The sequence below is a fragment of the Pocillopora damicornis genome, chromosome 14 (assembly GCF_964200805.1).
Source record: "Pocillopora damicornis chromosome 14, jaPocDami1.2, whole genome shotgun sequence".
Lineage (NCBI taxonomy): Eukaryota > Metazoa > Cnidaria > Anthozoa > Scleractinia > Pocilloporidae > Pocillopora > Pocillopora damicornis.
The window spans coordinates 1924537-1943527 of NC_142683.1; the positions used below are offsets into that span (position 1 = coordinate 1924537).

The 18991-nt window shown below is 37.3% G+C and overlaps 2 protein-coding genes and 1 pseudogene across 3 annotated transcripts; 2 read left to right on the plus strand and 1 right to left on the minus strand.

The window, feature by feature from the left end:
- Positions 1-618: 618 nt before the first annotated feature.
- Positions 619-3435, plus strand: LOC113666781 (uncharacterized). The gene is made up of 2 exons (XM_027182569.2): positions 619-1012; positions 1131-3435. Exons 1-2 carry the CDS (start codon positions 950-952, stop codon positions 2643-2645), a joined length of 1578 nt encoding a protein of 525 aa, XP_027038370.2. The 5' UTR covers positions 619-949; the 3' UTR covers positions 2646-3435.
- Positions 3436-4300: 865 nt separating this feature from the next.
- Positions 4301-6185, minus strand: LOC113666794 (uncharacterized; annotated as a pseudogene). Its single transcript, XR_016182935.1, has 2 exons — positions 5172-6185; positions 4301-4428 (listed from the first exon to the last, which is right to left on the minus strand). The product of XR_016182935.1 is annotated as an uncharacterized LOC113666794 (transcript).
- A 722-nt stretch (positions 6186-6907) lies between these two features.
- LOC113666783 (obg-like ATPase 1) lies at positions 6908-16156 on the plus strand. The gene is made up of 16 exons (XM_089194270.1): positions 6908-7131; positions 7230-7300; positions 8033-8044; positions 8531-8591; positions 8728-8794; positions 9199-9259; positions 10671-10762; positions 10869-10895; positions 11262-11318; positions 11565-11642; positions 12471-12568; positions 12730-12811; positions 13195-13253; positions 13910-14006; positions 14547-14669; positions 15054-16156. Exons 1-16 carry the CDS (start codon positions 6941-6943, stop codon positions 15165-15167), a joined length of 1290 nt encoding a protein of 429 aa, XP_089050396.1. The 5' UTR covers positions 6908-6940; the 3' UTR covers positions 15168-16156.
- The last annotated feature ends 2835 nt before the right edge of the window (positions 16157-18991 follow it).

The window sequence follows — 18991 nt, forward strand, 5'->3', positions numbered from 1 at the left end:
GACGGGATTTAAAGGGTTTAGGTTATTCTTGTAGAAATTAGTTCTCAACGAAGTTGCACTGCAACTGTTTCCTTTTCACTCGTCATTCGGTTGACGCACGCTATGGATTTAGGACTTTCTACTTCAAATAAACATCTTCCCTCCAAAAGTAATCGAAGAGTTAATTAGAATGATTAAGCGCATTAGCCTGATCGAAGCCAAAATGAACCGAAAAGAGGAATAATCGATCAGAAGTTGTATGAAGGCTTTAAAAAGGTTTTTCAGGAAATTTCTGAGACAGCGTTTTGATAGACGAGATATTTCTATTCTGTAAAAATACTGAAGGTTTTAGAGAGAGTCATGCCACCTGATAAACAATTTGGAATCTTTTGATACGAAATTGTTAACTGACGGAGTAACCAGCCTATGTAAATAGCGACAAAAGTTGTCTATCGGTAAGATCAGTGATGAGATCAAATAGAGCCGCCTTCAAATAAGTTTCTAAATCTTTAACCTTTGATTGAAAGAAAAGGTGCATTTAAATACAGGATCTCGGTAAACGAAAGTACGAGAGGAAGTAATTTCCGCATCGAAAAAAGATAGTGGCAATCAAAATTGAAATTTCTTTTAATCGCCCACGCTTTAAACAAATAGTGAAACCAAGTTAAACGTGATGTTTACTCGATAACTAAATTTCTCCATTCTCGCTTTAAGGGCTCGTTGCGAAGCAGCGAAAATGACAGCTGAGGCACATGGTTTCCCTTTACAATTGCGTTAAGCGCTGTCAGTCAAATGGAGCAAGACGCTCAGTGATTGGTCAATTTCGCGAAGCCATTTGAGTGCTTCTGTAAGCAGCTGTCCTCTCGAACTTAGCGTTTGTCATGAAAAGGGAGCTCGTGGATACGAATGCGGCGTTTGGTAGGAGTAAAAAAATGATTTGTGAAAGTAATCAGACGACAATTCAAACGTAATGACGACCATGACATTCCATCGGGGACAAATGGAGTATATACAACCGCCGCAGAATTCTCAGGTAAATGGAGTGCATCTTTTGTGAAGCATTCTGATTTGCAACACGGTAAATGTACTCAACTTTTCAAACTCACACCCCTTTTCCTTGTGCCCGCCCACCAAACGCTTTTAATCGACAGGAAATCCAACCCTCTCCTCTGGCCCTGCTAGCTGCGACTTGTAGCAAGATCGGACAAGGATTTGAAGCGCCTCAGAATATCCTACAAGCGCCGATCAACCAACTAGACACACACCAAGAGTTCGCGACCTCGTGGGTTTCGGAACAGAACGGATCGTCGCATACAAATGACGATGTTTACAACTCCAATACACCAAACGTTCTCCAAACGCAAAATCACTCCAACACGGGTCTATATGCCTCCATAAACCAGGTGGAACAAGGCCAGATGTATTATGCAACCGTTACATCAAGTCCTGTTGTTCTTTCACAACAAGGACTTGTAACAAACACCGAAGCCAGCGTTAATCTCGCATATACTCCGGAATACGACTTGTCTAAAACGGTAGATGGAGTATGGACGGTAAAATCCGACTCAGGAGAAAATAACACTGCGATCGGAGCACAGTGGTGGCAAGGAAAGCCTTTATCTTGGGCTAAAAGCACAAGTAGTCCTTCGCATCAATTTGTAGTGTCGCCTTCGTACTCAACAACAGTGGGAACTAGCGACGCTGGTATGTCTATTATTGAGCAACAGGGACAAGAAGCGGCAGTTGACAACAACGCACAGAATCCTGCCTACGTTCAAGTTACAAGGACACCACAAGGGCAGATAATTTTAACTCAAGAAAGCACAGAACCGAATAAATGGCTCTCCACTGGAACGGTTAACGTCATCGCTGCCGCATCAAACGCTGCGAACGGAAACGCAGCTATTCAGGTACAGGTTCATCCAGAATCTCCGCAAGATGCTCAAAATGTCAGCGTTCATGTTGGACAAGGGAGCAATCGGCGGCTTCGACGGGTCGCCTGTACTTGTCCTAATTGCAGAGAAGGTGAAGGAAGAACAGCTGATGGTCGTAAACAACACATCTGTCATATTCCAGGCTGCGGGAAGGTTTACGGCAAGACATCTCACTTGCGGGCGCATCTGCGCTGGCACACGGGCGAGCGCCCATTTGTGTGCAATTGGCTATTTTGCGGAAAACGATTCACTCGATCCGACGAGTTGCAACGCCATCGAAGAACTCATACAGGCGAAAAACGTTTTGCGTGTCCAGAATGCGGAAAACGTTTTATGCGAAGTGATCATCTGTCAAAGCATGTACGGACACACTCAAATGGAAGGCCAGTCAAAGGGAATGGCGTGATGGGCTCAGGAGAAACCATCGCTATTCGGCCGATCCCTCAACAAGAAATTTCAAACTTGCCAGTAATTGAACCACGGCCTGAGGAGATCAAAACTAAAGTGGAAAGTGATCGTTCGGCAGTTGTGGAAGTAGATCTTCCAAATGTTGCGGTCGCCGTTGAACAGAATCAATTGAGTGAGAATGAATATTTTACGGGCGATGCGACAGAACACTATCTAAACGATATGAGTGTTGCTCACGAATTCGTTGCAGTCCGAATGGATGGAACTCCGGGTACAGCTATTTTAGTACAAGCACAAAACTTAAACATTAGTCAAGGTGTTTAAAGAAATAGAGAAGAAAAAAAACTGCAGTACACTGATAATCAGTTCTTAGAATGTTTAATTCTTTTTTAAATTGAGAAAATGCTTCGATGTAAAATTGGCAACATTTAGTTCAACATATTGTAAATTTCAAACATGTGGCAAAAATCTCTAGGTTTTTAAGATTTGTGGAAAGCTGACATAGAGTGATCTTTCGATTTAAGATGTGCAAGATTTTTGTGCTTCGATCGAGTTAATCAAATTAGATTGAATCCAATTTGAATAGCGTTGTGTATATTATTCAAATAATCTATATATGTATGTGTGGGAAAGCAAACTTTAGTTTGCGTTGTCTTAATCGTGGTGAAGTAAATAAGAAAAATTTAAAATTACCACACCAGTTAGGTGTCTATATATGATGGGATTTGCTACCCTCTGTTGTTAAATAATCTACTGGATGTATGATTATATTTTTACAATTCAATCTGACTTTTTTAAGGCCTTGTAAGTTATTGAATTATTTATAACTGCTTGCATGTTTCACCCGAAACTGAAAGGAATTTTAATATCATTTTTAGTTTTCATGAAAAAATTGTAATTGTAGCTCTCTTCATAGCATAACAGAAGTCTTGCCCGAGTGACTTGTACAGAAAACAACAAAGATGGAAAATTAGGATTTTTCTAAAAGTTACTGGCTTTGAATGAGAATGATCTTTGCAAGCATTATGCATAACTTTTTTGAAATGTATATTTGTACAAAGAGGAAGTTATATTCTGACCAATCTATTTTTATTAAACTTAGTGAAGGAATTTATGACATTGTATTGAAATATGTAGTTGATTTGAAAACATTCACAGCAATCCCAGTGGAAGCTTTTGTTTCATTTCTATGTTGTGAAACAGGTACTCAGTGGGTGAACATTCCAAATTAACATGTTCACTCTCAAGATCTCACTAGCAATTCTCCTTACTGTCTGTGATACAGTTATTATGGTGTTAGTTTGGAGAACTTGGTGTTGGATCCACTAATAATCCACTTATTTATATTTTTCTCAATTTTCATCACTTGTCTGCTTGATATTCATTGATATTGTAGGGAGAAATTCTGTGTTGGTTACCTGTGAGAAATTAAGGGTTAATTAAGAGCCCTGCTAATCTGTGAAGCAGTCTTTCTCTGCCAATCCATTCTAAACCAGTGCACTTGACGTGTGATGTCAGTAGGTAGTTGTGTATTGAATTAATATCCTGCCATCTTAAAATTCTCATCCAGCCTCTTTTATACAAGTTATTGTTGGCTTCTCTTGATTTGTCTTGTGCAAAAAAAAAACAAACAAACAAAATTAAAGAAAAGAATGAGTAAGCAGCATGCTGCTCCTCTCAACTTTGGGGCTGGAAGTCTTCAATGCAGTTTTGTTTAGTTCACTCTTTCCTGCAACTTTGTTATAGTCATAAGTACATGAAACTTGAAGATTGTGGTATTCTCTTATGTAGCCTAATAGTGGCCTACTGTGTGGTGTACTGGACTCCAGGTAAAGAGGTCTGGGCCTGAGACCTGGCGGATGTTGTGTCCTTGGACAAAATACTTAACTCTCCAAGTGTTTCTCTCCACCTAGGAATGTAAATGGGTACTGGCAAATGGTCGGGGAAGCATGGGGAGAACCTTGAGATGGACTAACATCCAATCCATGGGAGGGTGTTGATACTACTTGTTGCTTCATGCCAAGGAATCAGGAAGCTCTAGCCGAAGTGTAGACTTCACCATTATTTTGTGTAGCCTACAGAACAGTTGTGATGTTTCTATGTTTTGCTGGAAATGAAGGTAAGCTCAGAGGTTGAGTGATGCCCTCAATGTGCATGTAACCATTTGGGAAAAAATTTATACCTAGAGTATTGACCAACTTTTTAGCAGACTGACGGTGAGAAAAACAAGTTGAATATCAACCAGGGGTTGTGTTAACCCTTTAACCGCTATGAGTGACTAGCATCTAATTTCTTATTACAATATCACCCTTGAATAAAAATACCAACCTTAGACCCCTAAGAGTGACTAGCAACCAATATTTCCTTTAAATAGCATCACCCATGAATCTTGTTAAGGTCACAGGAGTAAAGGAAGTGGTCACCAACTAAAGAAACTTGATTGTTAGACAAATTCTCCTTGTTGGAACTTAAGGTGATGTATAGAGAACAGTATGGAGAATATCTTAGGTTGTAAAGGGAGCAAAATTCTTCTTGTTTATATGAAAAGAAATGTTTAAAAAACAATATAAAGAATTTTCATTCAGTTGAAACCTTTTTCTCCAAATTACCCCATTCTTTGAAACCCACCCATTTTCCACTTGGCTAAAAGGAAACGGAGAACAGTACCATACAGTCTACAGCTATGTATTTTAAAAGAATACACACAATGAGTTGTGGCTAGAAATAGAAATTTGAGAATCAGATATTGACTGAGAATTATGCCTTCTGACTAAATGCGAGACAATGAGGGTAGAAATGGACTCAGGAAAACAAAATTGAATTAACTACAAGTAAAGCAGATAAAATTACCTTTGCATTTAGTTTCTCATCTAATAACAGTGAAGAATTTCGTAACCTTTCAGCTGAGTGGTGGATTCGATCCAGTGATGTTACAAGTTACACTGTATACAAAAAATACTTAAGCTCGACATAACATCTTTACAGGTGAGGCTGCTTGGTATGTCACGTTTCGCTCTGAATGTTTTCTAATACTCCTGCAATGATCCTTTATATCCTGCTCATGTGTCAGCCATTCTGGCGCAATTCTTTGTGTCGTAGTAGCGGTCGAGTTAATTTAAAGACCAAGGAATGTTTTATTTTCGCAACTTTCTTGCAAAAAATGGAGCAAAATTTGTGACCTCTCTCAAGCCTCCCCCCGTATTGTCTGCCGGCGTCCATGCACCAAGATAAGTCAACAGGCTACTTCTTCGGGTGAACACTGTTGCCTGTTTGATCGCTTCCCTGACGTTGTCGTGACCTTTCGGGAGTCGATCCCCGCTCCAATACTTCTGCCCCTCAACCTTCTTGTTCGGCCCTGAAGCGTAAATATGCCACTCAGCCAGCAGATACTGATCGTTCTTATAAATATTTTACACGATCTTTATTACCAAAATCTTTGGCTGTGTTACCCAGTGATCCAAGTGTAAGAATACGTTTCCAGTAGTTTCCCGATGAACGGACGGCTGTTTCTAACGGTTGTATTTGTCCGGCCTCATTCGTAAAGACTCGCCGCGGCTGGATTTTTCCCCTCCGCAGCTAACCATCGAGACCCAGTTCAGTAAAAAGATTGAAGCTATCCTTTAATTCACTCGCCACGGCTGTCCACCAAGTTACGTAATTCTCCCGATCATAGTCCCTCGCGAGTGCCTCCGCTTCGTGATTGTTCCAGGAAATGATCGGCACCACGCCATTCTCCAGACATTTATTGTCAAATTTCTAGGAAACCAAGTGAAGTTGATAGCGTCATAAGGTGAAACATATAAATAAATCTGCTCTAGATCGAAGTTTAACGTTCCGAAATCCTTTAGAGAAGATATCTACTATGTTTTAGCCTTTGCAATGAGACAACAGTAATTTTTAAACAATTTGTCGAGAAGCCTTGCCCAGCGATTGCGGAAATACGGGCTGAGAGAATTTCATGAACGAAGAACTCAATGATCTCTCTGATTTTCTCGAAATAACTAACGCAGGAGTAACTGCTACAGCGTAAACCACAAAAATACAGGCTGCGATCAACCCCATCTTTTGTTTGGTGTAACTTGTCATTTCAGAGTAAATATTTGTGCATTAGTCCTCAAGTACGGAAGCGTCTAGACTTTCACAATTTGCATACTCAAAGAAAATGTCAAGTGAATGACAGCTGATCTTTTAAAATTTAACAAGCTATTTTCAATCTTGAATTAAAAAATTTCCTGCATTCAGGCTAATCCAAATTTTTGCTGCGTAAGTATTTCTTGATTAGTGTCTGTGGAGTAAACCTTCCATCATGCCCGATCAGATGACGCGGGTGATCACTGAGTCACGCGATCAAATTCGAACAGTTTTCAATCATTTAGTAACGCTCTAAAAAGTGCATGATTTACTTGTGTCGCTCAGATTAGAGGAAGGACAGTGAAGACATTCAATTAAACCCTAAACACGTCTAAGAAACGCGTGTTTCCTCAACTTAAAAATACCTCGCAGATTTCCCGCCAATTTCAATCAGCTGAACATGGACCAATCAGAATGCGGATACCTTCCTTGTCGACAGCAATCTGTTCATATGTCTCAGCGGCGTACAAAACTGAGTATGCTCTGTGATGTTACTCCGCCATTTTGCTATTGCAGTAGCAGTGGTAAACGTTGAAAGCAGGTTGTTTTTACGTTATTTTTCTGTTTCACTCCGGCTAGAAATGCCCCCTAAAAAGAAGGAAGAAGAAAAACCTACGCCTCTGATGGGCCGATTTGGAACCTCACTGAAATGTGGCATCGTGGGGCTTCCGAACGTTGGGTGAGTGACTCACGTGGGAGATGGAACATTTGATCGGAACACTCGATCTTTTATTTGATTTAGACGAAGCCTGTTATTTATACACGTGTGCTTTTCAGGAAATCAACGTTTTTCAATGTGCTAACGAAGAGTGCAGCAGCAGCTGAAAATTTCCCCTTCTGCACAATAGGTCAGTATAAATTGATTTCGTTTGAACAGATTTTGTAGAACAAACTTTTATTTGTAATAATACCATTTTAGATCGAAACACCCTCAGCATAGGACCCTTTTTTTCCAAATAGACAAGGCACTTCTGTCAAATCACAGCTCTCTTGAAAAGACTGAAGAAATTGTTATCATAATCTGTCAACCCTCTGACCTCTTAAAGTGACTAACATCAAATTTCTCCTCACAATATCATCCCTGATTCACACATTAAGGTCATGAGAATAAAGGAAATGATCACTAACTAAAGTAGCTCTTGATTGAGAAACTAATTCTCTCTGTTAGAACCATTGAAAATGTATACAGAACAGTATAGAGAATATGCATAGTGATGTTTGGATGTAAAGGGTTAAGGCAACCTTAAAACCTTATAAAGTGTTTGGGGGGGGAGGGGGGGGTGTGTGCATACAGAAGACTAAACATCTCGGCCCAGTTGTATGAAGGTCAGATAACGCTATTCAATGGATAAATTCCTAGCCAGTAGATAAATGATAGGAAAACGTACAGTGTTATCAACCATATCTAGTTTATATCCAGTCAATCATGTTATCCAACTTTTGAACAACTGGGGCCTCATCTTTAGAAAGGAGATTTTTTTATTGTCACTTAACTGATCAGCATAAAACATTTAAACATCATGAAAACTTGACAGTTATCATATGTATTAAAAACATTTTTTTTTGTTCTTTTCTTTCAGATCCTAATGAAAATAAGTATCTTCTCTTTGTTTAATTCTTGACAATTTTAAGGTTAATTTGATAATAGTAGGATGATGAGACCATCTCAAAAGACCAAAAAGTTGCTGTATATTTTTGATGTAGAAAAACAAAATATTTGGCCTTCGGGATTAACCTTCCCACTTGCAGCGGTGACCATTATGTGATTTCTCCTAACAATATGAGTGGATTTTATACCAGAAAAGTGTTGAGAAGAAAGAAAAACACCAACTTGAGAATACTATTTGATTGTGCACCAATTCATCTAAAGTAGAATTTCATAAAAAAAATTAATGTCCCTTTCTTATGGTAATTTCAACTTGATGTTGAAATTAATCTTTGATTTCATGGATTTGGCTCTTCTACACTCTGCTGTTGGGTTTTAAATTTAAGTCACTGCCAGCAGATAGTGTTCTTTAAATCCTAGACATGTTGGTGATGAAAGATAATTCTTTAATTTTTTCCTTTCTCTCTTGTACGTCGAGTGGCAGTTCCAGATGTGAGATGGGATTTTCTATGCGATTACCACAAGCCAGCAAGGTCAGGAGTTTTTTTCATAATTTGTGATAGTGTTTGGTTCTAATGATCTTTAAATAGTTGGAAGTCAGAGTAAGATTTCTCAAAATTGATCAAGTGCAAAGATGTATTAAATGATTTACTGTATTGACTCTTTCAGTAAAGTGCCAGCTTTCCTCCATGTGACAGATATTGCAGGTTTGGTTCAGGGAGCACATGAGGGGCAGGTTAGATTGATGTGAATTTTGTAAATTTTGGTGGCAATAATTCCAACAAGTTTTGTTATTTACCCTTTAACTCCTAGAAGTGATTAACATAAAACTTCTCCCTTCAATATCCATACATTCTTCAGCAAACAGGTAATGAGAAGATTCAAACTTATCAGGTGGAAGCTGCTATCTTGATCTAGCACCAAGTTCTCATAACTAATTTACAAGGAAATGTGTAGCAACTACAGGGGAGAATTAACAATCAGATCTTGGGAGTTAAAGGGTTAAATTACCACCCATTAAAAAAGGCAAAATAAAATAAGGGAACATGTCAAGTTTTGAAAATTCATTGTATGTCAGTTAGCCACAACCTGAAAAGGGGATTATCATGCTTATATTAGTGACTGTTTTGTTTTTGTTAGGGTCTGGGAAATGCATTTTTATCACACATATGGGCATGTGATGCAATCTTTCATATGATTCGTAAGTAACAAACTAGATGTCATTTGGGAGTCATTTCAAAATGATGACCAATTCAGGGCTGTGGTCTAGCAGAGCTCAGGTGCCTCAGGTGACCAAATTTTATCGTAATGGGCGACTTGCAAAACTTCATTTTTTTAAAAGCTGGTGAGAGCTGGCCACCCCAGATTCCTTAGATCATAACCTCTGGGCACCCTGTAAATCTTCTTAGACCACAGCTTTGCAATTTCATATCAAAGGTTTTCATGTAATGAAAGTTTGTTTTTCTTCAATGTAGAGTAATATACTTGATCCACTCTTGTACATTACAGATTTACAACATAGAAAATTACGCATTGAGAAATAATTACCCATTAAGTTTTAAGTAGTCTCTAGTTCAGTTAAGTTGCTTTATTGAAAAATAAATCAGAACATAACTATACTTTGCAGCTATGAACACTACTGAACTAGTAGTTGAAATAAGACCTGAAAAAAAAAAAATTCTGGCCCATATGGGATTTGAACCCATGACCTCTACAATACTGGTGCAGCACTCTACCAACTGAGCTAACAAGCCAGCTGGGAGCTGGTCATTATGTTGGGGCCAAATAAACCATCCAAGTGATGAATAGTGATTGTAGATATATGAAAATCATATATGTGCACAGCAATGAAGAAAAGAATATAAGAAATCCTCACAGCTATGAACACTACTTGAAATAAGACCTGAAAAAAAAATTCAGGCCTGTACGGGATTTGAACCCATGACCTCTGCGATACCGGTGCAGTGCTCTACCGACTGCATTTCTTCATCGCAGTGCACATATATAATTTTCCTTTATCTTCAATCATTAGAACTATACTTATTTAAAGACCATAATGATTATCGTAATGGTAATAGCAGTATGATACATGAGTGTGAAAAATTGTACTCTTTTTAAGGGCTGTGCTCCTATTTTCCTTCAACCCTTTAAACCTGGAGTTTGAGTGACCAGCATCTGATTTCTCCTTACAGTAATACTGCTGAATCATTCATTATGATTATGAGAATAAAGTAAATGGTTGCCAGCCTAGGAGGCATTGATTGTTAAGCAAATTCTCCTTGTTAGTACAAAAGAAAATGTTTAGAGAGGGTATGGCGAAAATGGATACTGATGGTATCAAATTTACTTTAAGTGGTAGGTAATTTAGTGTTAACAACTGAGTTGAAAACGTAAATTAGCCACCATAAAGAGTAAAAAAGGTGACGTTTTGAGCGTTAGCCCTTCGTCAGAGCCAATGGATTTGATTGCAATCACTCTGATGAAGGGCTAATGCTTTTCAACTCAGTTGTTAGCACTAAATTACCTGCTATACTCTCCCTCTGACACAGCACCACAGTTTCTTTAGAAACTTACCCCTTTATTACTTTAAGTGGTGTCTTGCTTCTCTCCAGGTGCATTTGAGGGAGAAGATGTAACTCACGTAGAGGGTGATGTGAACCCTATACGAGACTTAGGAATCATCTCTGAGGAATTAAGGAAAAAGGTAAACTCAAATGATAACATTTATTTAGGAGCCAATTACAAGAGGTAGATAATCAAGTTTGTTATATTGCTTTTTCAGTGGTTAAAATTTTGTTTTCTTTTCTTAGGATGAGGAGTATCTCAAAGATAAAGTGGTAAGTTGTAACTGTTCACTTACAATTATTGATTGCTTAACCATTTACACCCAAATTTCAGTATGCATTATCTCCTTACTGTCCTCTAAACATTTCCTTTTTTTTTGACAAGGAGAATTGTTTAACAATCTAGAACTTCTTCAGTTGGTGATCATTTTCTTTATTCTCATGATCTTAATGTGTGATTTAGGGGTGATATTGTAAGGAGAAATTAGATGCTAGTCTTTCTTAGCAGTCAGAGGGTTTAAATTTTGAGTTTTTCAAGAAATTACAAGAGACTCAGTGAAATGAAATTTGGGAAGGAAATGTGTAAAAGATATTTCTAATTTCTAAATGCAATTTTTACTCCTTTTATCACTTTTTCAGAACAGTATGGACAAAACAGTTGTCAGAGGAGGCGACAAAAAGAGACTAGGAGAACTTGTATGTTGATAACTATTTTGTAATTATTTTTAAATTATTTATGAATTAATTTAAGGGATGATAAAAAATATTTTGATTTAACCTGATCTATAATTTTATTATTTTGTAAAGTAGACTGTGTTTCCTTACCTTTCTTTATCTCTTCTCTTTATTTTTTGAAATAATTTTTGCCATGAGAATCGATTTTTCTTTCAAAGAAAACTTGCAAGTAATGTTCCCATTTGTTATCCTGTTAAATTTTTGTAGGAGAGTTTGAAAAAAATTTACCACTGGGTTTCTGAAGAAAAAAAGCATGTCAGATTTGGAACTTGGGCTGCCAACGAAGTAAGTATGTTATATCATCATCCACGGCAATTTTATTTCTACCAAAATTTAGTGAGTGGTGCTATTTCCAATTTCATCAGGCATTTATTTTTTATGATGATCATACATTGTCTTCTGTGTCAGTAGTTTTAATCTATTAATCTTTTTGCACCCATGAGTGATGAGAATAAAGAAAAATATAAATTAGGGGATTATTAGTTGATCCAATACCAATTTCTCAGAACTTGTATTATAAGAATTGTCTGGGAGACAGAAAGGAGAATTGCTAATGAGATATTTGGATTGAAAGGGTTAACAGTTTATAGGAGTTTTGAAAAGGTTTTCAATGCCACAGAAAAATGTACACTCTCAGACACATTTTGTTGGGGACACCTACTGTCTCCCCTGCTCCCCTCCTGCAACTCTGAAAGTTGTTTGGTGAGAGAGCATTAAGGTACATTGGCAACAACAACATTGAAAGGGGGAGAATGATAAGGACGATGTTCTAGAGAAGTGTCCTAGCCAATTATATATGTCGGGGATTGTAGATCAAAGTTTCGTAAAATGAAGTCCTTTTGATTTTGTCAGCCACTTCATTTTCTATAGGTATGGAAAACTTTGTTTCAAGTAGTTTACCACTCAAAAATATTACATAACTATTAGGTATTCTTTCAAATGTTGTGCAAGTTTTAACAATGTAAGTTTTTTTATACTCAATTATTTAGTTACTTATTTTTTGAAAAATTTTGTTCTCATTAATTTAACAATTCCATGCGCGATGCCATTCCATGTCTATATCTGGATTGACTATGGAAAAAAAAATGATCTTGATTGCTTTATTGATTTCAGATCGAAGTTCTAAACAAACATTTACTGCTGACATCAAAACCTGTGATATATCTAGTGAATTTATCTGAAAAAGACTACATCAGGAAAAAGAACAAATGGTTAGTGTTTTATGCTCTACAATATTGTACATGACTCACGTACAAGCACTAAGGTGGCTTGGTTACGTTACGTCCACGCCTTTGTCACTCGCAAGTCATGGAGCGACTTATAACAATTTCACCTCAACATTTGACATAAACCCTCTTATTTTATATTTTAGGCTGGCGAAGATCAAAGAGTGGGTGGACAATAATGATAGCGGAGCTGTGATAATTCCCTTAAGCGGTGCTTTAGAATACAAGGTAACTCAAATAACAAAAATTTCCGTTGAATTTCACTCGCTATTGTCACAGTGCTCTAACAAAATTCCAATTGTGATCTCGTTGGCATTGAAAGTGTGTTGACTTTTCGGGATTTGTGCGGATCACATGCTCAGAGGAGAAGTAAAATTCAGAAACTGTAAAATTTGTTTCTTTGCCACGATAAAAGGATATTTTGGTATTTATTAGTTACGGCTTTTAAGATTACAGTTACATCAGCGTTCGAAAATTTCTGAGTACGTACGGCTCGCCCTTCTTGAAAATAACTTACAAATGGTAATCTGCGGAAGGCCATGAGCCCTAAATCAGAATAACTTATTTTCCAAAACTTTTAGTTAAAACCCTTTTTTCCTTCTTTTGCTAAGCTTATAGAGTTGGGTCCTGAGGAAGGCGAGAAGTACCTGAAAGAACTTGGTACCCAAAGGTGAGCCTTAGTGGTAGGTTATCTTTTGAAGAAAATGTGGCTAGCTGCGTGAATTGTATGTAGGTCTCTGAAATGATTTGGAGAGATGACGTGTACCACGAACAGAAATAGAAATTATCACAGGTCGCGCCCAGGGCGAAAAATTACGTATCCTTTGCTAAGCGCGGAAGGATTTGCAACATGTATCGAGAGCATAAAGATGCATCTTGGAGGACTCTCTGATTCCACGTCGTGAAACCAAAACTGACCAACCAGAGCAAAGTTTGAAAACACAAGGAACCAATGGGAGCGCAACTTATGTGTTAACAACTGCAAGCGCGGGAAAAAACGGGGAACCAATCTGAGTTTTGCATCTAATTGGTTGAGAAGGTAGCTTAGTTTTTTAACCAATTAGAAGTTAGTGGAGGAAGACAAATGAAATCCTGTGTTATTGTTGGTTCAAAATATTAAAAAAAATTGCTTTATGCTATCATCGGAACTATCGTTTTGTAGAACTATGACAAAATTGTTCCGATTCCGTACAAATAATTTTAAGAATTTCAAGACCTTTCTTTCTGAGCTACATCAAGGGGCGATGAAATGATAAATAATTGCACCTCCTTCTGACGTAGATGAGTTACTGTTTTTTTTTTCTTTTTTTTTAATTTCGTTATCAGTGCTCTGGCTAAAATTATTACAACTGGATTCAAGGCTCTTCAATTGCAGTACTTCTTCACGGCTGGAAAGGACGAAGTCAAAGCGTGGACGATTCTGGTGAGAATAAACCAATATCTTTAAAGAAAAAAACGTTTCAGTCAAATATATATTTTAAACTCCTATGATATCTGTGTAACAGACGAGCGAAAATATTCGTCATTTCTCAAGAAGAGTCAACCCTTTAACTCCTAGAGGTGATTATCACGTAACTTCTCCTTATCGTATCCCTACATTATACAACAAACTGATAATGAGAATACTCAAACTTATCAGGCAGAAGTTGTTAACTTGGTCTAACACCAAATTCTCACAACTAATGACAAAGAAATGTGTAGCATTTAGTGGAGAGAATAAAAATTAAGATCCCGGGAGTCAAAGGGGTTGAGGCTACAAAAAGTCAGAGAGACTATTTAATCCTTTAAGTTCAACAAAGCGCGAAAATTAGACGCCTTTCCAAATATTCAAGCAAGAAGATTTCAAACCATCTAACCTTCTCCCTTCGCTAATCTCTGCTGAACAGTAAAGTGAATTGTTTGTTTATAAACGCAGTGGCGTCTGATTCAGAATCTGACAGTTTATTGCTTTTTTCCTCTGTAGAAAGGCTCTAAAGCACCTCAAGCCGCAGGGAAAATCCACACCGACTTTGAGAAAGGTTTCATTATGGCGGAGGTGATGAAATTCGACGATTTTAAAGAACTCGGTTCAGAGTCGGCAGTCAAGGTGAAATATGGTTGAATTAAAATTCGAAAATAACTTTAAGAGGGCTTTTTGATTGAATGTAGTAAAAACGAAAACATAAGTAATCATAACGAACAATCAGAAGGGAAATTCCTTAAGAGCCAATGTGAACTATAAGTACAAAAACAACCAAATTGCCTTAAGCGTGGGAAAACGCGGACGACCTTATAATTTCGAATCTAGTTGGCTGAGTGAGTGGGCGTGAAGTGGCGTGAGTTTTCTGGACCAATCACAGAGCAAAGTAAAGCGAAACCAAAGCAATCATGGCTTACTTTGGACACTCAATTGAAAATAGCCCTAATCTTTGTCTCTCTTTTCTTCGTCTGACTGTTTTCATCTTAACTGGTTTTTTTTTTCGTCCCTTAGGCTGCTGGAAAATACAAACAGGAAGGAAAAAATTACGTTGTTAATGATGGTGACATCATATTCTTCAAATTCAACGCTGGTGCTGGTTTAACGGAAAAAAAGAAGGCCAAATGATAGTTTATCACACAACTTAAATCGTCATTTATCATAGAAACATTAAATAATTTGTTTCTATCAACTAAGTTGATAATGTAAATTGGTCATCGTAAAGGGTCTTTTAAGGTGATGATTTGGGGGTTAGTGCTTCGACGCTTGAAACGCAAACTTAAAAAACTCTTTACGGTGGCAAATTTACGTTATAAACTCAGTTGATAGACCAAATTATCTTTTTACACCCCCTAGTGACGCGACACCATAGTTTCCCTGGAAACTTACCCCCTTTATTCATAGAAACTTTGGAACTGAGAACTTTCAGCAAAAATAAAAGTATATTATTCCAAGACTCAAACTGAGAGCTTTCAGTTTTTGAAAGATGGAAAATTCAAAGATTTTCTGTGTCGAATCTCTTAAATTTTCTGATTAGAGGATTTGTAGTTGGCTGCAATTGTTCCTCAAAAGTTGTGCCCAGCGCTCGCGTTAAGTTGCTCTGAAACTTGTTAACTCAGAATTCGATAAGCTTTTAGGTATTCGTCTTTTTTAGGGAGATCTAGGGACGCACTGCAACGACCAAGCTACCATTTGGAAAAATAAGATTTGAACGTAAACGAACACTTAGGTCACTTACTCTGAAGTTGTGCGTGAGGTCGTTTGAAATTTCCTACATAAGGCATATTAATCAAAATACCTTTGACAAAGAAAAGATACTGGTTTATCTGAACAGATTGTTTTATTTTATATAAAGGATTATCGTGTCCTTGCTAGCTCAGCTAAGAGAGAACGACTCTGTAGCTTTGCAACTTTGTCACGCAATCTTCCGTAGCGAACCAGCTAGAAATCTTTAAGGAGAATTGCGTGACGAGTCGTTTAGAAGGATTTTGTGACGAGTTAAAGAGGTTCTCAATTTTCTGTGCACGCAGTATTTGTTTCAGGAGAGTCCAGTGTCACTTGAAGTTCAAGGTAGTTCTAAGCTTAAAATTCAAATAAATGAACCAAGATTTAAAAAAGGCGAAGTTTTTTTATTGCATTCCGATTATTATAGCGGCCTGTTTCGCTCCTTACGTTCGCCCCGCCTGTTTGCCCCTTGCGTTCGCCGCACGCTTGCTTTGTATTGTTCCTTGCTTTTCCGCGATACATGTTTCTAGAAATCGCAGTTCACAACGTTTAAAGAGAGACGAATTTTAATTTTTTGAGGTTTTTGATCGCTCCAAGAAAAAATTAGAGGCTGACAGAGGTGATTTCAAACATGTCCAGAGAAAAATATCGGTTTGTAAAATAAAGTGTGAGTAAGGAAGTAATTGTACCAGAAAAAATTTTCTGATCTTGCTTTGCGAACTATGGTTGTATTTGCAATATACTATGGGGAAAATTGCCCTAACATTGCTTCTGAACACTTCAGCAGCAGCAGGTCTTTACGCGCGGCCAAATGTACCTATGAATCCGCCTACCATTCTTGTAACCCTATATGGATCCAATGTAAAGATGGAAATATTTTCCTTTCCAATGCAGACTCTCTAGGTCGTTCTAAATGTTTAGAATTGCCTGCTGTGAATCGCCCGCACATGGACGATTTAGGTTTGAAACAAAAGTGCAGAGGATATCTGCACACTGATTTGCATTGCTGACCTACATTCTACATTCCCGCCCAGATAGAAGAGAGCTGTTGATTGGTTGCTTCAATAGCGAATCTCCGACGCGCGTAAGTTCAAGTGTTGTTTGCTACTATGTTGCAAGTTTAAGACGAAAAAATGTGGATAACGTAAGGCAAAAACTTAGCTCGTTTCGCCTGCCTTAGCTTGCCCATGTAGTCAACAACTCCGAAGACATGCAAAGAGCCAGGAATTCTTCATATAGAACCTGCCATATTGCACAGGAAGGGAAGGTATGTACGAAACCCGTTTTTCTGTTTTATTATGTAAGGGGGAAGTATCTTCGTGATAGTTCCGTTCAAACGCAAAATTTATTTTCCCGAAACGCTATTCTTTCATTTGCTGCTTATGAAGGAGAATTTTTGTGATGTGTTTGTATGAGTTTGCCTTTGTGGTCAGAGCTCTAGGTCTGAATGAAATTCTTGGCTGGGTCGATGTGTTGTGCCTTTGGCAAGACAGTCTTTACTCTCATATTGCCTCTGACCACCCAGGAGTAACTGGATATCAGTGAATCACCAATACTTCTAATCCCTCACTGCTTCCATAGTTATGGCTAAAAATCACCATAGTCTTAAATTTTTCTTGTATACACATGTGAATAAATCCATGTAATGACACTCATCTTGCATTTTAATAAAGGAACCTACAGTCTGTTTTTTTGCCCTTTCACATGTAATGTAGTGTTGTGGTAGAGGTTGTTTACCTGTTATGATATGATATTTGATGATATGATAAATCCATGTGACAGTAGCTCTTTTGGGAAAATAAATGGTAAATCTAGGTATCTCAAGTAATTTATTTCAAGTGGTGCTGAATTGACTTTTGATATCAAGACCATTATTTTTTCTTTATTGTAATATATAGCATGAAGGTTCAGTATGAAGGTATAACCACTTTATGACAGATAGTATTCCAGTCAATGAAAGGTATGACATTCTCTTAATTTATTAGATATTTAATATGTATCATATTTATTGTTTAAAATAAGCTCATATAGTGATTAAATTATACCATGGCAGCATGAATCACAATAATTTTTAGTACTTTGTTCATGCCTGATATCACTATATTAATTAAAATCTAAATTTGTTATTTTGGTAAGTGGTGATGTTAATAGTGTTATTATTAAATGAGGTTAACCAGCCAGATTCATAATTACCTCATGTTAATGCAAGCTGGTTTTGCAAACTTTCCTTACAAGAAAACCCCTTCTGTGAAGGTGAACCTGTGTTTTAGAACACTCTGTTACATGTGCAACAAGCATGGGGTTAAAACATGCTTTCCTGCCTGTTAACCCTTTTATGACCTGAGATCAGTATGCATATTCTCCATACTGTTCTCTATACATGTCTTAAGGTGCTGACAAGGAGAATTTGTTGAAAAATTAAGAGCTTCTGTATTTGGTGATCATCTCCTTTATTCTCATGACCTTCATGAGTGGTTCAGGGGTAATACTGTAAAGAGAAATTAGATGTTAGTCACTCCTAGTGGTTAAAGGGTTAAGGCTACTGAAACTGCCATTTTTTCTGGTAAGAGTACTGATATTGAAAATGTATAGTAAAAAAGAAGAACAACAATGAAATAAATTTTCTATTTTAATTTATTGTCCAAACTTTAGACTAACTTATCAGCTACAGTCTTTTTTTGTTTTTTGAAACCAGATTTCTGTAAGAGACAGGAGTGGCCACTTGAAAAAAATCAATATTAAATATATCCTCTCATCATTGAGAAGCTTTTGACAAGTGTATGTACAACTCAGGACTTTGACAAATCCCTTTCATTTACTATTCAATGCTGTCTGTTGTGGTACATTCAGAGAATCTAACTTTCAGATCTGTGAATAAAACACCAGTAGGTGACCTTTCAAATTTTCAGCCATTGAGCAGTACAGTTTCTTATATTGTGCAAGGTGGTTCCAACTTTCAAGTCTGTGGAAAAAAACCAGGAATAGGGCCATTTATATGAAAGCTATTAAGTAGTACTTTCATGTGGTACTGTTTATTATACTGTAAAGGGTGGTTCTTTCTTTTTTATATAAATAAAGCCTTAGTTTTTAACTTTCATTTAAAGTATCTAAGCACTACTTTCATGTGGTACTTTTTACAATGCTGAAATCTAGTTTGTGGCTATTTGTCATATGATAATTTTTATTAGGTAATTACCTGCTATACTCTCCCACCGACGCAGCACCAC

Excerpts from the sequence above, each read along its gene's own strand:
- LOC113666781 (XM_027182569.2), top strand. The coding sequence starts at position 950 with ATGACGACCATGACATTCCATCGGGGACAAATGGAGTATATACAACCG. Across the intron at positions 1,013-1,130 it reads AACCGCCGCAGAATTCTCAG|GAAATCCAACCCTCTCCTCT; the intron begins GTAAATGGAGTG and ends TTTAATCGACAG.
- LOC113666783 (XM_089194270.1), top strand. The coding sequence starts at position 6,941 with ATGTTACTCCGCCATTTTGCTATTGCAGTAGCAGTGGTAAACGTTGAA. Across the intron at positions 12,569-12,729 it reads ATCAGGAAAAAGAACAAATG|GCTGGCGAAGATCAAAGAGT; the intron begins GTTAGTGTTTTA and ends TTTATATTTTAG. Across the intron at positions 12,812-13,194 it reads GCGGTGCTTTAGAATACAAG|CTTATAGAGTTGGGTCCTGA; the intron begins GTAACTCAAATA and ends TCTTTTGCTAAG.